Source organism: Xenopus tropicalis, chromosome 1, assembly GCF_000004195.4.
Source record: "Xenopus tropicalis strain Nigerian chromosome 1, UCB_Xtro_10.0, whole genome shotgun sequence".
Taxonomy (NCBI): Eukaryota; Metazoa; Chordata; class Amphibia; order Anura; family Pipidae; genus Xenopus; species Xenopus tropicalis.
The window spans coordinates 73,201,785-73,218,841 of record NC_030677.2 but is presented as its reverse complement, the minus strand read 5'-3'; the positions used below and the strand labels follow the sequence as shown (position 1 = coordinate 73,218,841).

The following is a 17,057-nucleotide window of genomic DNA, read 5'->3' as shown; positions in this document are numbered from 1 at the left end:
CTCATTGGTTTCCACAGCACTGTTCTGCATCACATACATCCATGTGCTTGCACGCCCTGTTTGTTCCAGGTCATTGCAAGCTCGCGCAGAAGTTCGCATGGCTCCATATAGCATTATGTCCTGACACCTCAGGTTTCTGTGCGTGCACAGTGCCTATGGTCCGTTCTGTGCTAAATTGTCTTCAGCCATGCCTTGCTGTGAAACAGAGCCTGCTTTCCTGAATAAATTCCTGTTGCTGACTTTTGTTTGCCACCACTATTTCCCTGGTTTTGACCCTCTGCCTGGATTTTGACTACAAAAATTGCAAAACTTTTTTGGCCTTCCTGTCTTTTCTGCTTTCCCTCTCCTGTTCCCATTCCCAGGAGCTTGGGTAGTGGAAGCAGTAGGGAAGAGTCTCTCTTCTATTTCTAATATAGAAAGTACATTTAAATTTTTTAATGTAATATCCGCAGCAATGTTCACCCCTCGCTGGTGCACATACATTTTGAGGCCAGAGCACAAAAAAATTTCTGTGAAAACCTCAGCACATAGTTTTTCAAAATGCACACATGAGTTTAAAATGTGTGCACAAAAGAGTTTTTTTGCCTACATAGCCAAAATTCAATTAGACAGATGGAACACTGCTCCACAGTAGTCTTAAAATACACATATGAAATAATTTACATGGAGACCATATAAAAATGAAGGGATGACATAAAATACAAGTTGACCTAACAAACCTTCTGTTATCAAATCAATCAATTACTCAATGCACACCTACTAACCACAAAAAGGCAGCAAATGGTATGTTTAACATATAATGTTCTTTATATGGAGAATATTCACAGAACAGTAAATACAATTACAATGCATAATATACATACCACCAGTTGGACAAAATGTAATATACAGAAAAAGCAGACACGTGTGGATTAAGAAATCCCCTTGACAAAAGTGTGTGTTCCGAAACGTTGGGGTTTTCTCAATCCGCACGTGTCTGCTTTTTCTGTATATTACATTTTGTCCAACTGGTGGTATGTATATTATGCATTGTAATTGTATTTACTGTTCTGTGAATATTTTCCATATAAAGAGCATTATATGTTAAACATACAATTTGCTGCCTTTTTGTGGTTAGTAGGTGTGCATTGAGTAATTGATTGATTTGTATTAATATTCTGTTTGCCCCTATGTGGACTTGGGAAACAGATTCTTATTTGCACCCTTTTTGCTGTCTTTGTTTTAAAGCCAGCTATTTTTGCTTTAGCAATTGTGGTGTGCCCTCCAAAACTATTTGTTTTAACCTTCTGTTATCAGTCAAATCAGGCTTATTTTCTGTTATGACAAATGTCTGACAGAACAAAATCATCTATAGCCAAAGCCTTATTTTCTATTTAATTCTGGTAAGCTTCTAAAATACTTTGAGTAGGTTTATAAACAACTTTTTTTAGCATAATCTGTCAGTCAATAATCTATATAGCCAATCAATCTCTTTATCTAGCTCTGTGACTTTTATTTTGGGAGGTCATTATGTGCAAGGAAAGGCAAGTTGTAGCACCTGTACATCCTTTATAGCCCATAGTGCTTCTGAGTCTCTTTCTGAATGGTAATAGCTCATTAATTCTCAATTGAAGAAGAAATGCTAATTTAGCCTTAGATTGGTTTACAGCTTACCAAATGAAAAATTAAGGGACTGTACACTATATTTGAATTCAAGCACTGGAATGTCCTTTCATGTCAGTGCTTCAGGAAAATTTGTTAGTCATTTCCTTAAATTTACATGCGCCTTCATAACTATCTTCGGAACAGAATGTTACCAACCTTATGAAGACCTGCATTTGTCAAAAGCAAGCATGCAAAATAAATGCCAAGATAAACAATTACTTAGTGCTTAATTTCTTTTTCCCCAAAGTGTTTTTTTAAAGTTTATGCATAAAAAAATAGAAAATAAAAGAAAGCACTTAAATCTCTTCTGTTTACTTTCAGTAAGAAAAATAGCTCTCTCCTATCAAGTGATATTGTTTATTGGTTAGGTAAGACATGCAAGGTTTTTAGATTTCTGTTATTCATGTGGCATATCAAGCACAAAGCATTTTTAAACCAAAATGAAGATTTTTTCATACACATAAATATGGAGCAGAGTATAATTCACATCCAAGGACAGCAGGGACAATTTTGACAGACGATGTGGTGCTCGGAAATTTCAAATGTCAAATCACCTGAGCTACTAAAAATTAGGGATGGCAAAGTGCTCCAAATAACCCAATGTGCCAGCGCCCTAAGGGATATCCTGATACATACACAAGAAACAGAAGCAAAAACAGAAAAATAAGTTATGGACTAGATAAAGATCTACTGGTTATCCTGACACAGGCATCATCTAGAATGGAAATGTAGCAGTTATGTGAGAAATTGCCTTTCGATTGATGCAGTATGTTTAGAAGTATTAACATCCCACAATTTACATTTCTTGTAGATATATCAGGATCATTTGAAAAATGCCCTGGGGGCAGGTTTTGTACTCCTAAAATGCCCTGGGTAAGCTTCGATCTGTACTGTGTTCTACCTGCAGTGACAAAAACTGAATACAGGTTGGGGTAGCAAAAAAGTAGCACATGGATGTCCCCTGGAAAGGCCTTTTAGATTGAAGAGGCTGCGGAGTACCATGAAATGCAAGACACCCTTAGAGGATCCCTCTACATTCCTCTTGCCAACCCCCTCTGACACTATGGCAAACCCTAGTTAGCCTTAGTAGTAACCCATAATATCTGTGAATGTACTTCAGCATTGTATTGGATGACTTTTACTTGATATGCCTTTGAGTGATATTTATATTTAGTACATGGAGTTGCTCATTTCCTCTGCCTTGCATATATAACCAGTATATCTAACTAACTATAATCATTACAGTTAAGAAGATTTCCTTTCGGCTACATCCTCTAACGTTTAGTGGAACTAAATCCAAAATGCATATAACAGTAATATCTGTAGACAGACATGCCTAATTGCAATTTTTTTTTTTAAATGTGTGAGGCCATGGTGCTGTGAAAAAATGTGGCACTAGAGCAAACTAAAATTATCAAGCAAAGATATGAGGCCTTAAGCAGATGTAGTCTTTTCTAACCATGAAATCTTTTAAAGAAACATCCTTGTATGGAAAATTAATGTAAACATACTGGGGTTCGTTTGTGAACACTGGGCCAATTTGTCCCTGGGCAGTAACTCACTAATAGCTGTAGGTTGAACAATGAATGCAAACAGTGGCTGCCATAAGTTACTGGCCAGGTTCAAATTTGTCCAGTGTTCATTCTATAAATGAGCACTGTTTATCAGCGATTTATCAGCCTGGATGAACTATACCATGCTCACAGTGAAAAACTTGGAAAAGTAGGGAAAACAAAATAAAATCCAAAATACATAGATTAATAAAAATCCATTAAAAAAATCATGTATATTATTTTAAAATAATATACCACCTCTCCTTCTTTAAGGTTTATTGTAACTTTATTGTAACTTTTTACATTTTGCAACACACATAGGGGCACATTTACTAATCCACAAACGTCCGAAAGCAGCCGAATGCGTTTTTTTCGTAATGATTGGTATTTTTGTGATTTTTTCGTCGCTGTCGCAATTGTTTCGTATTTTGCGCGACATTTTCGTCGCCGTTATGACTTTATCGTATATTTTTCGCAACTTTTTCGTCGCCATCGCGAAACATTCGGATTGATTTTTCTGCCGCTTACTATAGCGCAATGCGAAAAAATCGCAACGGCAACGAAATAATCGCGCAAAATACGATAAAGTCGCAACAAATACGAAACAATCATGACGGCGACGAAAAAAATCGCAAAATTTTTGTTTCCAATCCGTTTTTTTCCCATTCGGATTCGGGGATTAGTAAATGTGCCCCATACTGTGTGTATTATATAAAGCTGACTGATCCTTAACCCTTTCACTGCCAGCCGTTTTGGACAAAGTGGAACTTCTACTGCCAGACAGTTTTTGAACATTTCGCACTGTTTGACTTTAGGGGCCTTTCCTCGGGGGACTTTTAGTTTACCCAGGAAAACAATATATTGTTTTTTTCAGGACAACCTAAGCTTTTAAAATATGGTAGAATTTTTGTGTAATTCCAATTTTGTAACAAGATATAGGCTTCTAAATGTCTAAAAAATGAAAAAAAATAATATTTTCCATAATATAAACACATATACCAGAAACAAAAAATATTTTATGCATGAAAATACACCTGATTTGGAAAGTCCCATGTCTCCTGAACGTGCCAATACCAAATATATATAGTTTTATGGAGATTTCTCACTTGTATAGGTCAAAACCCTCCAGCAGTAAACTACCAAATTTCCAAAGCACTGCTCCAGAAAGCTGCATACTTTAGATTTTAAGGCCCAAAATTCCGCTAACAGAAAGTTTATCCCAGAAAATTTACATTTTTAGAAAGAACAGATTCTGGGGAATCCAGAATAGGCACAACTGTCTGTCTACTCCAAACTATCAAGTCACAATGCTTTCCTAAAGTTATTGGTTTTTATCAAAATTTGTAAAAATTTTTAAAAATCGCTTCAAAGCTTCTAGTCTATAGTATCTTAACTCCTAAAGGTCAAAAAGTAACCAAATAAAACACCCTAAATATGAACGCCAGGGGCCCACTGAACAGTTTGATGCCCAATATGTATAGGTTTACCTAAGTATGTAGCATGTAGGGGCCCCAATGTGAACATACCCCCATATGATCTATAATTTCTGTCATTTCAGCTTCTGCAAAATCAACACATTTACATCATTATATGTGGGATAATGCTAGTAAAAAGTACATTCACCCCAGAAAGTCATATATTTTTGGAAAGTACACATTCCCCCGAATCTAAAATGGGTGTCCATGTCTTTCTACTGCAAGGTACCAAGCCGCAAAGCTTTGCTAAAGTTGGCAATTTTGATAACATTTCCAAAAATCCACTCAAAGCTTCCAGTTTCCAGCATCTTATCTCCCACATAACATTAGGTACCAAGATAAAAGACCCTAAATATGAACGCCAGGGGCCCACTGAACAGTTTGATGCCCAATATGTATAGGTTTACCTAAGAATGTGGCATGTAGGGGCCCCAACGTGAACATACCCCCATATGATCTATCATTTCTGTCATTTCAGCTTCTGCAAAATCAACACATTTACATCATTATATGTGGGATAATGCTAGTAAAAAGTACATTCACCCCAGAAAGTCATATATTTTTGGAAAGTACACATTCCCCCAAATCTAAAATGGGTACCCATGTCTTTCTACTCCAAGGTACCAAGCCGCAAAGCTTTCCTAAAGTTGGCAATTTTGATAACATTTCCAAAAATCCACTCAAAGCTTCCAGTTTCCAGCATCTTATCTCCCACATAACATTAGGTACCAAGATAAAACACCCTGAATATGAATGCCAGGGGCCCACTGAACATTTTTATGCCCAATATGTATAGGTTTACCTAAGAATGTGGCATGTAGGGGCCCCAATGTGAACATACCCCCATATGATCTATCATTTCTGTCATTTCAGCTTCTGCAAAATCTACACATTTACATCATTATATGTGGGATAATGCTAGTAAAAAGTACATTCACCCCAGAAAGTCATATATTTTTGGAAAGTACACATTCCTCCGAATCTAAAATGGGTGTCCATGTCTTTCTACTCCAAGGTACCAAGCCGCAAAGCTTTGCTAAAGTTGGCAATTTTGATAACATTTCCAAAAATCCACTCAAAGCTTCCAGTTTCCAGCATCTTATCTCCCACATAGCATTAGGTACCAAGATAAAACACGCTGAATATGAACGCCAGGGGCCAGCTGAACATTTTGATGCCCAATATGTATAGGTTTACCAAGAATGTGGCATGTAGGGGCCCCAATGTGAACATAACCCCATATGATCTATCATTTCTGTCATTTCAGCTTCTGCAAAATCAACACATTTACACCATTATATGTGGGATAATGCTAGTAAAAAGTATGCTCACCCCAGAAATTCATATATTTTTGGAAAGTACACATTCCCCCGAATCTAAAATGGGTACCCATGTCTTTCTACTCCAAAGTACCAAGCAATAAAGCTTTCATAAGTTTGACGATTTTTATGGCATTTCCAAAAATCACCTAAAAACTTCAACTATGCAGCATACAGGTCATTAGGTACCAAGACAAACCTCCCTAAATATGAACCCCAGAGGTCTACTGAACAGTTTGATGCCCACTGTACATAGGTTTATCCAAGCACATGGCACTTAGAGACCCCCAAATATACCTTGTGCACACTAATTTCATGGCTTATCTTTACCTAATTCATAAACACACGGCAGTTTTATGAGGGGTAGAAGCTGCAGAAATGTAGGGTGACCCCTAAAAACCATATATTTTTGGAAAGTACACATTCTGACAAATCCAACAAGGGTAAAGAGTCTTTTCTACACAAAAGTACCAAGCCGCAAAGCTTTCCTAAAGTTAGTGGTTTTTATGACTTTTCAGAAAATCACATAAAAATGTTGCAGTTTGCCGCATTTATCTCACACAATTTCTTGCGTACAAAGGCAAGTCACCCCAAATAGGAACACCAGAGGCCTATTGAACAGTTTGATGCCCAATATGCATAGATATACCAAAGTCTGTGGTGTGTACTGACCCCCAAAATGAAAATAGCACATAAGGATTTCTCGCCTGCCAACTCAGCTTTTGCACACAGAGCCCCCTGTCAGCGTATTATGTGCAGTAACACCCTCTAACTATACAGAGACCCCCAGAAAACCATATATTTTTGGAAAGTACACATTCTGACAAATCCAACAAGGGTAAAGAGTCTTTTCTACACCAAAGTACTAAGCCGCAAAGCTTTCCTAAAGTTAGTGGTTTTTATGACTTTTTAGAAAATCACATAAAAATTTTGCAGTATGCCGCATTTATCTCACACAATTTCTTGCGTACAAAGGCAAGTCACCCCAAATAGGAACACCAGAGGCCTACTGAACAGTTTGATGCCCAATATGCATAGATATACCAAAGTCTGTGGTGTGTACTGACCCCAAAATGAAAATAGCGCATAAGGATTTCTCGCCTGCCAACTCAGCTTTTGCACACAGAGCCCCCTGTCAGTGTATTATGTGCAGTAACACCCCCTAACTATACAGAGACCCCCAGAAAACCATATATTTTTGGAAAGTACACATTCTGACAAATCCAACAAGGGTAAAGAGTCTTTTCTACACCAAAGTACTAAGCCGCAAAGCTTTCCTAAAGTTAGTGGTTTTTATGACTTTTTAGAAAATCACATAAAAATTTTGCAGTTTGCCGCATTTATCTCACACAATTTCTTGCGTACAAAGGCAAGTCACCCCAAATAGGAACACCAGAGGCCTACTGAACAGTTTGATGCCCAATATGCATAGATATACCAAAGTCTGTGGTGTGTACTGACCCCAAAATGAAAATAGCGCATAAGGATTTCTCGCCTGCCAACTCAGCTTTTGCACACAGAGCCCCCTGTCAGTGTATTATGTGCAGTAACACCCCCTAACTATACAGAGACCCCCAGAAAACCATATATTTTTGGAAAGTACACATTCTGACAAATCCAACAAGGGTAAAGAGTCTTTTCTACACCAAAGTACTAAGCCGCAAAGCTTTCCTAAAGTTAGTGGTTTTTATGACTTTTCAGAAAATCACATAAAAATTTTGCAGTTTGCCGCATTTATCTCACACAATTTCTTGCGTACAAATGCAAGTCACCCCAAATAGGAACACCAGAGGCCTACTGAACAGTTTGATGCCCAATATGCATAGATATACCAAAGTCTGTGGTGTGTACTGACCCCAAAATGAAAATAGCACATAAGGATTTCTCGCCTGCCAACTCAGCTTTTGCACACAGAGCCCCCTGTCAGCGTATTATGTGCAGTAACACCCCCTAACTATACAGAGACCCCCAGAAAACCATATATTTTTGGAAAGTACACATTCTGACAAATCCAACAAGGGTAAAGAGTCCTTTCTACACCAAAGTACCGATCTGCAAAGCTTTCCCAAAGTTAGTGGTTTTTATGACATTTCAGAAAATCGCCTAAAAATGTTGCAATTTGCCGCATTTATCTCACACAATTTCTTGCGTACAAAGGCAAGTCACCCCAAATAGGAACACCAGAGGCCTACTGAACAGTTTGATGCCCAATATGCATAGATATACCAAAGTCTGCGGTGTGTACTGACCCTAAAATAAAAATAGCGCATAAGGATTTCTCGCCTGCCAGCTCAGCTTTTGCACACAGAGCCCCCTGTCAGTGTATTATGTGCAGTAACCCCCCCTAACTATACAGAGACCCCCAGAACACCATATATTTTTGGAAAGTACACATTCTGATGAATTCAAAATAGGTAAAGTTATTGTTGTACACCAAAGTTACACCTGGCAAATCTACGCTAAAAACAGATCAGGAATACTAATATAGGGATAAAAATGCAATAAAACCACAAAAATTGGGCAAATCAATGAAACAACAAAATAAGTCACATGACAGTGTAATTAGTGGTTAGAATATCTGATCCAATAGTCACGCTGTCAAAATAAACAGTTTTTGGGGGAAATAAAAAAAAAAAAAAAGAAGTTAAATGGAAAACATGTAGTTTGTGTATACATGTGCACATGTAAAAGTTGTGTGAAAGTGCATATATGAGTGTATATGAGTGTATATAAGTGTAAATAAGTGTGCAAAGTGGAAAAAAAAAACAAAAAAAAAACCTGTGCTAAATTGTGTTGTATGTGTGTATAAATGTATATAAATATGTGTAAGTGTGTGTAAAAATGTGTATAAATAAAAATAAACTCACACTTACCTGTCCTGAAGATCAGATCGATTCCCTGCTCCAACAATCTTGCAGCCGTCTGGAGGAAGTAGGTAGGAGGCGGCTCAGGGGGGAAGCAGGAAGCCGTACAAGCAGCAGATGTGATGCGATCGCATCTGCTGCTTGTAGGATGGTCCTGCGGCAATCGCATCGCAGGGCCATCCCCCCCAACCCCCTCGGCTCCTTGCCGAAGGGGTTGGGGGCACATCTGTCTCTCTGCACCGGCGGCTTTTGCCGCCGATGCAGAGAGAAGCGCTCTGCCTGAAAGAACTTAGGTACTACTGCGTTGGCAGGTAACTGCTTTTTTTAAAACGACGTAGTACCTACGGTCTTGGCAGTGAAAGGGTTAACCACCCTGTTCTTTGGGACTGGGCCATCGTTGCTAGGATATATCCCATATATCCCAATATATTGGGATATATCCCAATATGCTCTGATCAACAGAGTATTGTTGATTTTTACTATTCAGTTGTTCAATGGAGAATAGATTATTATGTCTCCCAGAACTTCTTATTTTAAGATTGAACTTCTGGTTATACAGTATGAAGCCTGAGATGAAAAGTGAGTGTTTGAGTGTTTACAGATGGTATTCCCTATAAACCAGAGGGGAATACAGTGTAACCTGTGCTCTATCTCTTTCTGTTTAAAATAAGACATGATCTGCCCTGTGATCTTTCATTGTGAATGTTGTGTGGAAAAAGGCTTTTGTGATAGTTACAGTAAAGTACATGTGAAAATGACATATTGATCCAGTGGCATGTCAGCTTATATTTGAAAAGGGAATGCATCATATTTGACAAGCCTTTTGAATGCATTTATTTTTTATTTTTACTCAAAACTAACATAATTTATACAGCTTCAGAAATCTTGGAAATCAAGACTTTCAATTTTGCAGTGAGATTAAAAAGTACTGGACTTTAACTTACACAGGGAGGTCTAAATTTGTATTTGTGCAATTTTTTTCTACCTTATTAATCTTGAAATTTTAAAAATTTATTTATGAAAAAATCCAAACAAATTTATGATTTTTAGGCCTAAAAACTCAAATCATGGAAAATCAAGTTAAACATGCAGAAGTTGGTTGCATGGGAAAATTCTCTAACAACTTTTTTTTTCTAAATTTTACAAGTTTACTGAGAAAAAAATAAAGCTATACATTTGGTTCAAGTTTTTCTTAAATATGCTAGTGTTCGGGAAATAAGTGAAAAGTCACATTTTTTTTTACTGAATTTTTGACAAATAACCCCATAAATAACCCCCTCAGTAAAGTTTTACATTTGATTTTAAAGTGAATGGAAGTCAATACTGCATCTTTTCTTTCCCTTTATTATCATTTTTGTAGATATTCATGTAAACCCTACTATAATATAGTTTGCTGGGTAATAAGTACATAATTCTCTGTTTCAACTCAGTGAACTATTTTTTTCCCCCAGACATACTGTGTGTTTGACTGAATGTCCATAAAGTCATTAACATTAAAATGAAAAGATGTTTTTAAATTTCAACTCATTTTCAATCCAGTTACATAAGATATGCATATGCTAGTAACACAAACATGACATTAACTTTATTTCTATATGTAAGTGCTTGTCTCTCCCTCTGTGTTGAATCTGTGCAGGGAGTGGGAGGGCCCCCTACCCTGTGTGCTGACAGGAAGGAAGTCCTACATGGGAGAGGAGCAGAGAGTAAGGTGAAGGTGCTATTAGATCCCAGATATTACTTTGTGTGGAAAGTTACTGGGAAACCCCAGAGGCAGAAAAGCGCACTCTGCTTAGGGTGTTAAAGGGAGTCCTTCACAGGGCTCTGAGAAAAAAAAGTTCTCTTTTCAGGGCACGGAAAGCCAAAGGGAGAAGAAACACAAGTCGGGATTTTCCCCTAGCAAACAGAGATCAGACAATCTGAACTATTAACAAATAATAGCAATGTGTAGGAGGCTGTGTCTGTCTCTCACTCCTTGTTTGTATCTGTGCAGGGAAAGTAGGTCCCTCCCCTGTGTGCTGAGAGGAAGGAAGTCCTGCAGAGGAACTGCTGGGAGAAGAGCAGAGAGTAAGGTGAAGAAGTTGTGAGATCCCACAGATTACTGTGAGTGGAAAGTTAGTGGGAAATCCCAATGGTACAAAAGTGCGCTATTTAGGGTGTGCTCTTTTCAGGGCACGGAAAGCCAAAGGACTCTGAAGAAACTGCAACATGTATGACACCCCCTCCAGCAAAACAGTGATCAAACAGTCTGCACTATTACCTGAAATAGCTCATGGCTGGCAGGCTGTATTAATCACAGTTATTTAAAGTTAAAGAAGAAGTTTCCAGTGAGGGGCGCAGTCTGTCCTAACCCTGGGTGTAGGCACATCATTTTACCTTTGCTGTGTACCTGCTGTCCCACATAGTCACACGGGACTGCCTTGCTCACTGATGTTTTTGTTTTTGATGTTTTTGGTAGCATGGCTAGCTGATAAGGCACCAAGCATGGGTAAGATTGGGCAAATCAAAAAATATATGCTGGAAAAGGAAAGCTCCTTATTGGGTCAGAAATATAATCCTTAAATTATTCTTACAGTAGGTTGTCATCTGTGCTAAGACAATAAACATGAACTTGTGTTTAGTGTCCGCTCAGTGCATACCTCAGGAAACAAGAATAACAGTATTTGGCACGGCAGGACAGAGAGTATATTGAGTGTATACGTGAGAGTATATATATATATGCAGTTTATTCATCGAATACTCTACTTTATTACAGAAAATAATATACAGGCTAATTAACCAGAAGTAGAAAAAGACTACCTTTCTTTTGGCTCTGAGCTGTTCGTGATATTTATCAGATGTATCTCCGGGTATCTCTCCTCCCCACAATGTAATTCCAACAATCGTATATGTGACTCCCATCACAATTAAGGGTAAGACATAAACCAGCAACACCAGAATAAATTGATATCTGAAGAAACAAAGTACATAGAAGAGTAATTCAAAATCATTGAAAAACCAATATATTACATATACATTATTAAAACACTTTGTTTAAGCAATGTTTAATGGATTCCAATGCCAACGCTTGGGTCTGCCTGCCTACACTCACAGGTCATTATACATTTGCATATCTACATCTCTATAATATGAGAAAGTCTTGAATGTCATCAGACTAGAACCCACAAGACCTGATACTTTCTGTTAAGTGTTTTTCAATATGGCAGTAAAGCAACATGATGGGAAGTCACTTGTGCGGGATGTGGACATCTCCTGATGTCATTTTAGACCTCTTTTCTGTTGGAGCCACTTTTCAGGCCTTGCGTAATGCCCAAGGTAAAGAGCACAGCAGATTCAGCCAATAGCTTAATAATTCTAAGTGGACTTTATAATATACCAGATTTAATGTAAATTTCTTGTGCATAAAAAAGCTTTTGTGTATACCTAAGTGTTAACTGTAACAGCTGGAAACTGTCATTCTCCACATCTACCCTCTTCTATTTACTAAGGGCTGATTTATAATTGGTTGGATGGAAAATCCTGCAGGTTACATAGCCATTCAATCTGAATTCCTCAAATTTCAATTGCATTTGTCTATTAAATCAATTTAATAGGCAATATTAGCTTTGCCAGAGCCTTTCAAAGTGGTCTATGATAGCAAACCCCATACAAGCCGTTGGGCATTGTATTTTATTTGGAATGGATTTGATCAATGTTGCTAACATCCAGCTTAATGAAAGCTCAAACATGCTTTCCTACATTCAGCAGGATGTGTTCTAACTTGTTCTGATACAATATTTGCAATTATAGATCACAAAGATGCAGTGAATCAACTGCTGTCATCTGTACCAACATGTTGTGCAATTGACAAAAGCACATGATCAAGTAAAACAAATTTTGGCAGACAAAAATGTGTGAATTATTTTAGTTCACTTTCTGTTATTTTCTGCATCCAGATAAATTGACTAAATATTCAGATCTTTCTACCATATAAATTGTATAATCCCGAATGCAACAATGTCACTAACTATGGGCAAATGACTGACTAGCCTTAGTCCCAAGTCACACAACAGCTAAAGGCTAGAACATTTATTAGCATGCAGTGTCTACATGCTCAACACAGTTCCTTTTTATTAGCTGTGGATGCCTAGAATCATGGGGTATAAGCTGTAATAGTAACCACTATAAGTATTTACAGCTGTAGGGAGTTGCACAAATGTTGGATATGTAGTTCAACGCTAAATTTCCCTCTCTGTATAAAATACTGCTACCCATACTGGTCAGAATAATGTCCCTGTAAAGTAATTGTTTTGCTAATTAACAGCTGAGGGAATTCTTTTAGTCCCCCTAAAACCAAATAGGGTCCTGTAGTGACACCCCCATAGTTGGAACTCTGTAGAAACATCAGGCTGAGAGTGGCTAAAAAAAATAAACATGGGCCTAATTTACATTTGCTTCATTTTTAATCACAAAGATCTGCACCCATGGTGCAAAAGTGCAAATAATATGGTGGCGCACCTGTCATTTGCATTTTGCACCCAACCCTGCACTTTGTAACTGACCCCTCATAGTTGTTCTTATATTGCTCTAAAACCTTTAAATAGCCATTCACAAGTCATAAAAGTGGTATTAATATTATATAAAAAATTTCATAGGTTGCAGTAATACTATATGATGAGCTCTCTGAGCAAATGGACTTGCTGATAACAGCATCAATTGTCTCCTTCCATCAGTCAAAGGGTCAGTCATGTTTTAAATATTTTGATACTGTATTTATAGTTTGTCTTCATTTTTATGGCTTTTTATTTTAACTTTCTTAGGCCTGAAATTCACACTGGTTGCCAGGGTCACTGACTGAGCGAGGATGATCTATAAAGTCCTGAACCTTATTGTCATAAATATTGCTGAATTCTAATCTTTCTATTCAAAGCCTGTCTAATCCATCTTCCAGTCTAGCCAGATAATAGTTTACATTGCTAAACTGGAAAGCTGATGAACAAATACAAAAACCTAAAGAAACAAAAAAATAGAGAGCAACTGCAAATTGTGTTTGAATACCAGTATCTACAGCCTATTAGAGGTTAATATGAAGGTAGTCGGCTCCTTTAAAAGGTATAGTTCACCTTCAAATTAATTGTTTGTATGATGTAGACAGTAATAGTCTGGATATTCTGGTTGAAACTGGTCTTTATTGGTCTTATTTTTGGTGGGGCTTGAATTAATTAGCGTTTTGCTCAGTAGATCTCTAGTGGAATTTCAGCAGCTATCTTCTTGCTTTGGTCCAATCTAGCATCCAAGCAACAGTTTAAAGGACATGTAAAGCCTACATTTGCCTACAATGTATATCAGTTGGGCACGTCTCCCCCCCCAAATGGCATTATTTGTACTGCATATATCCCTTCCATTTGCCAGCACCATCACATTTTCCTAAAGCAAATAGCAGCATTCACCTGGTGGCCATTTTTCCTTTGATACATAATGAGATATATTTAAATCTGCAGACAGCATACACACACAGACCCTTATTCAGCATACATTTCATCAAGAATACAGACTCACACAGGCACTCTCTGATAAAACTTCTGCTTTGTTTGAGCTGAGCTCAGAAGAGTTGGTTAGGAGAAAAAAATTGAAGCTGAGAGCTAGAGCTGAGTTTCTATGGGAACCAGCAATGCCACCTCTTTACTGGCTGCTAGACTGGGGGGCGTGTTTCGTAATCTGAGTTTAGAACAACTGAGCATGCCCACAAGCCAACAGCCAAAGCAAATTCCTGAGGGAGGGGGCCGAGTGGGTTACAGGAGGAGAAGCAAATTTAATTGATTAAGGGGATGTTGCAACCTTACTATTAACCTCTGAACAACCAGTGTGGCAGGTATTGAAAGATTTAAAAGAGGCTGTTCACTGATTACATTTTTTTTGTGGGGGGGTTTACATGTCCTTTAAGAGAGAGACTGGAAGATGAATAGAAGAGGTCTTGTACAGAAGGTGAATAATTTAAGTGAGTACAAGAAAAAAATAGGAAAAGTAACAAAGTTGTAGCCTCACAGAGATATTGTTTTTTGGTTGCTGGGGTCAGTATGCACCATTCAAAAAGGCAGAAGAAGAAAGCAAATAGGTCAAAAGCTATAAAATGAAGACTAATTGGAAAGTTGCTAATAATAGGACATTACTGTACATATAATACTAAAAGTTGATCTGAAGGTGACCTAGCCCTTTAATGACTGGAATGCTAAGGAGAGGAGTAATCATTCTTTTTCATCTCTTTCATCATATTCAAGGGACAGGTATGGGATCTGTTATCCAGAAACCTGTTATTCGGGAAGCCCATCCAGAAAGTCCACCTCCTATAGACTAAATTATTTCCTTTTTCTATGTAATAATAAAAACAGTACTTTGTACTTGATCCCAACTAAGATATATAGTAATTAATCTTTATTGGAGACACAAGAATATCATTGGGTTTCATTCATGTTTAAGTTAATTTTTAATAGACTTAAGTTTTGGAGTTCCAATTTACCGAAAGACCCCCTTATCCACAAAACCCCAGGTCTCGAGCATCACAGGTCCCTTACCTGTACTCTTTTTTTTACAACATGGCAACCTATACTGTAGGTCATGTCATATGGCTAATTTTAGAAACATATTTCAATTCCATCGTTTTACGCACAAACGAGTAACATTCTTTCTATGCCTGGCAGAACCCAAGTGTTATACCCAGTAGGGGAAGTTACATTCTAAATCACATATGTCACCTATGAAATGAGGGTTCTGTTTTAAGACATTTTTATTTCTCATCATAAGGAAGAAAATGTAAAATCAGGTCCTGAAGGAAGGCAGGAGTCACATTTATATTACCATCAGAACTCTTCACACATCCATTCATGCAACTCTAACAAGTAACACCTGTTTCGATGAGTTGCATGATACTTTAGTAATCCTTTCAAATAACTCCACGGCATTCACACCTCTGTGAGTTTCAGGTGTCACCTTTCTGAAGAGTTACAAAGTGCCATTGTGATTGGATTAGTGGAAGAGTACATATTCTGAGGACTTCCCATACCAGTCAGTTGAACTGAAGAAGCTGCTCGGATGAGTAGTGAAATTTCTTCAATGATTACTTAACGAGTCCAGTTGTTTTAGATTTATTTATACTAGATATACCATGACCTGGATGAATGAAAATCTTCTCATCTGAGCTAATCTCTATGTGGGAGCAAGTAGCACAGGTATGGGATCAGTTATCTAGAAAGCTCCGAATTACAGGAAGCCCATCTCCCATAGAATCTGTTTTAATCAAAAAATTAAAATTTTAAAAATGACTTCCTTATTCTTTGTAATAATAAAACACTACCTTACTTGATTCTAAGATATAATTAATCCTTATTGATGACAAAACAATCTTATTAGGATTATTTAATGTTTGACTTTTTAGAAGACTTAATTAATAGAGATTAGTGATGGGCGAAATTTTTCGGCAGGCATGATTCGTGGCCAAGTTCTGCGTTTGACCACGGGCGGATTTGTTTCGCCATGCAACAATAAATTGTCAAGCATGTCAAAAAAATAGCCGTGACCATCAAAAAAATTGGAACGTGCGTAATTTTTTGACGCACACTACAATTTTTTTGATGCACAAATTTTCGCAAATCTTTTGAAAGATTCACTCATTTTTTGCTCATCACTAATAAAGATTCAAATTATGGAAAGATCCCTTATCTGGCAACCCGCAGATGCTGAGCATTCTGGATAACAGGTTCCATACCTGTAGTACCTTATAACAGTAAAAACCTAGATGAGAAAGCCACTGCAGCTTGGGTTTACTGACTATATACATTTGTTTGAGAACTAAAAGTAGATTCAGTGTCTGTGCATTAATTAGATGAGACATCTGTAATGTTTCATAATTAAACAAGTCACAATATTTCAACAAAAATTTTCAGTAGCTTCTGTTTCTTTTGGCATATGTTAAATCTCTCTGCTGGTACCATAGAAACCTCATCCCAGGGGCCCTTGTTTCTCTACATTTGGCAGACAATAGTTAGACCTACATATGGAGCACATACTATTGCAACCTGTTCTGTTTTTCAGTCATGAGCTCATTCATTTTAACAAATAGAATTGTAACTCTATAGGACCGTGGCTGTTGCTTCACTAATTTACCATATGTTCAAGAACATGAATACTCTATATAGTATGGGTTTTGCTGTTTTTTAGCATAGCATGCAT

At 37.5% G+C, this 17,057-nt stretch overlaps 1 protein-coding gene across 1 annotated transcript in view; it reads right to left on the bottom strand.

Annotated features, from left to right (window-relative positions):
- Positions 1–17,057, bottom strand: part of tacr3 (tachykinin receptor 3) — a 55,412-nt gene that overhangs the window by 20,369 nt on the left and 17,986 nt on the right. Inside the window, exon 3 of the mRNA XM_002934762.4 lies at positions 11,652–11,802. Coding sequence (XP_002934808.1) covers positions 11,652–11,802 — 151 coding nt within the window. The remainder of the gene's footprint in view (positions 1–11,651; positions 11,803–17,057) is intronic.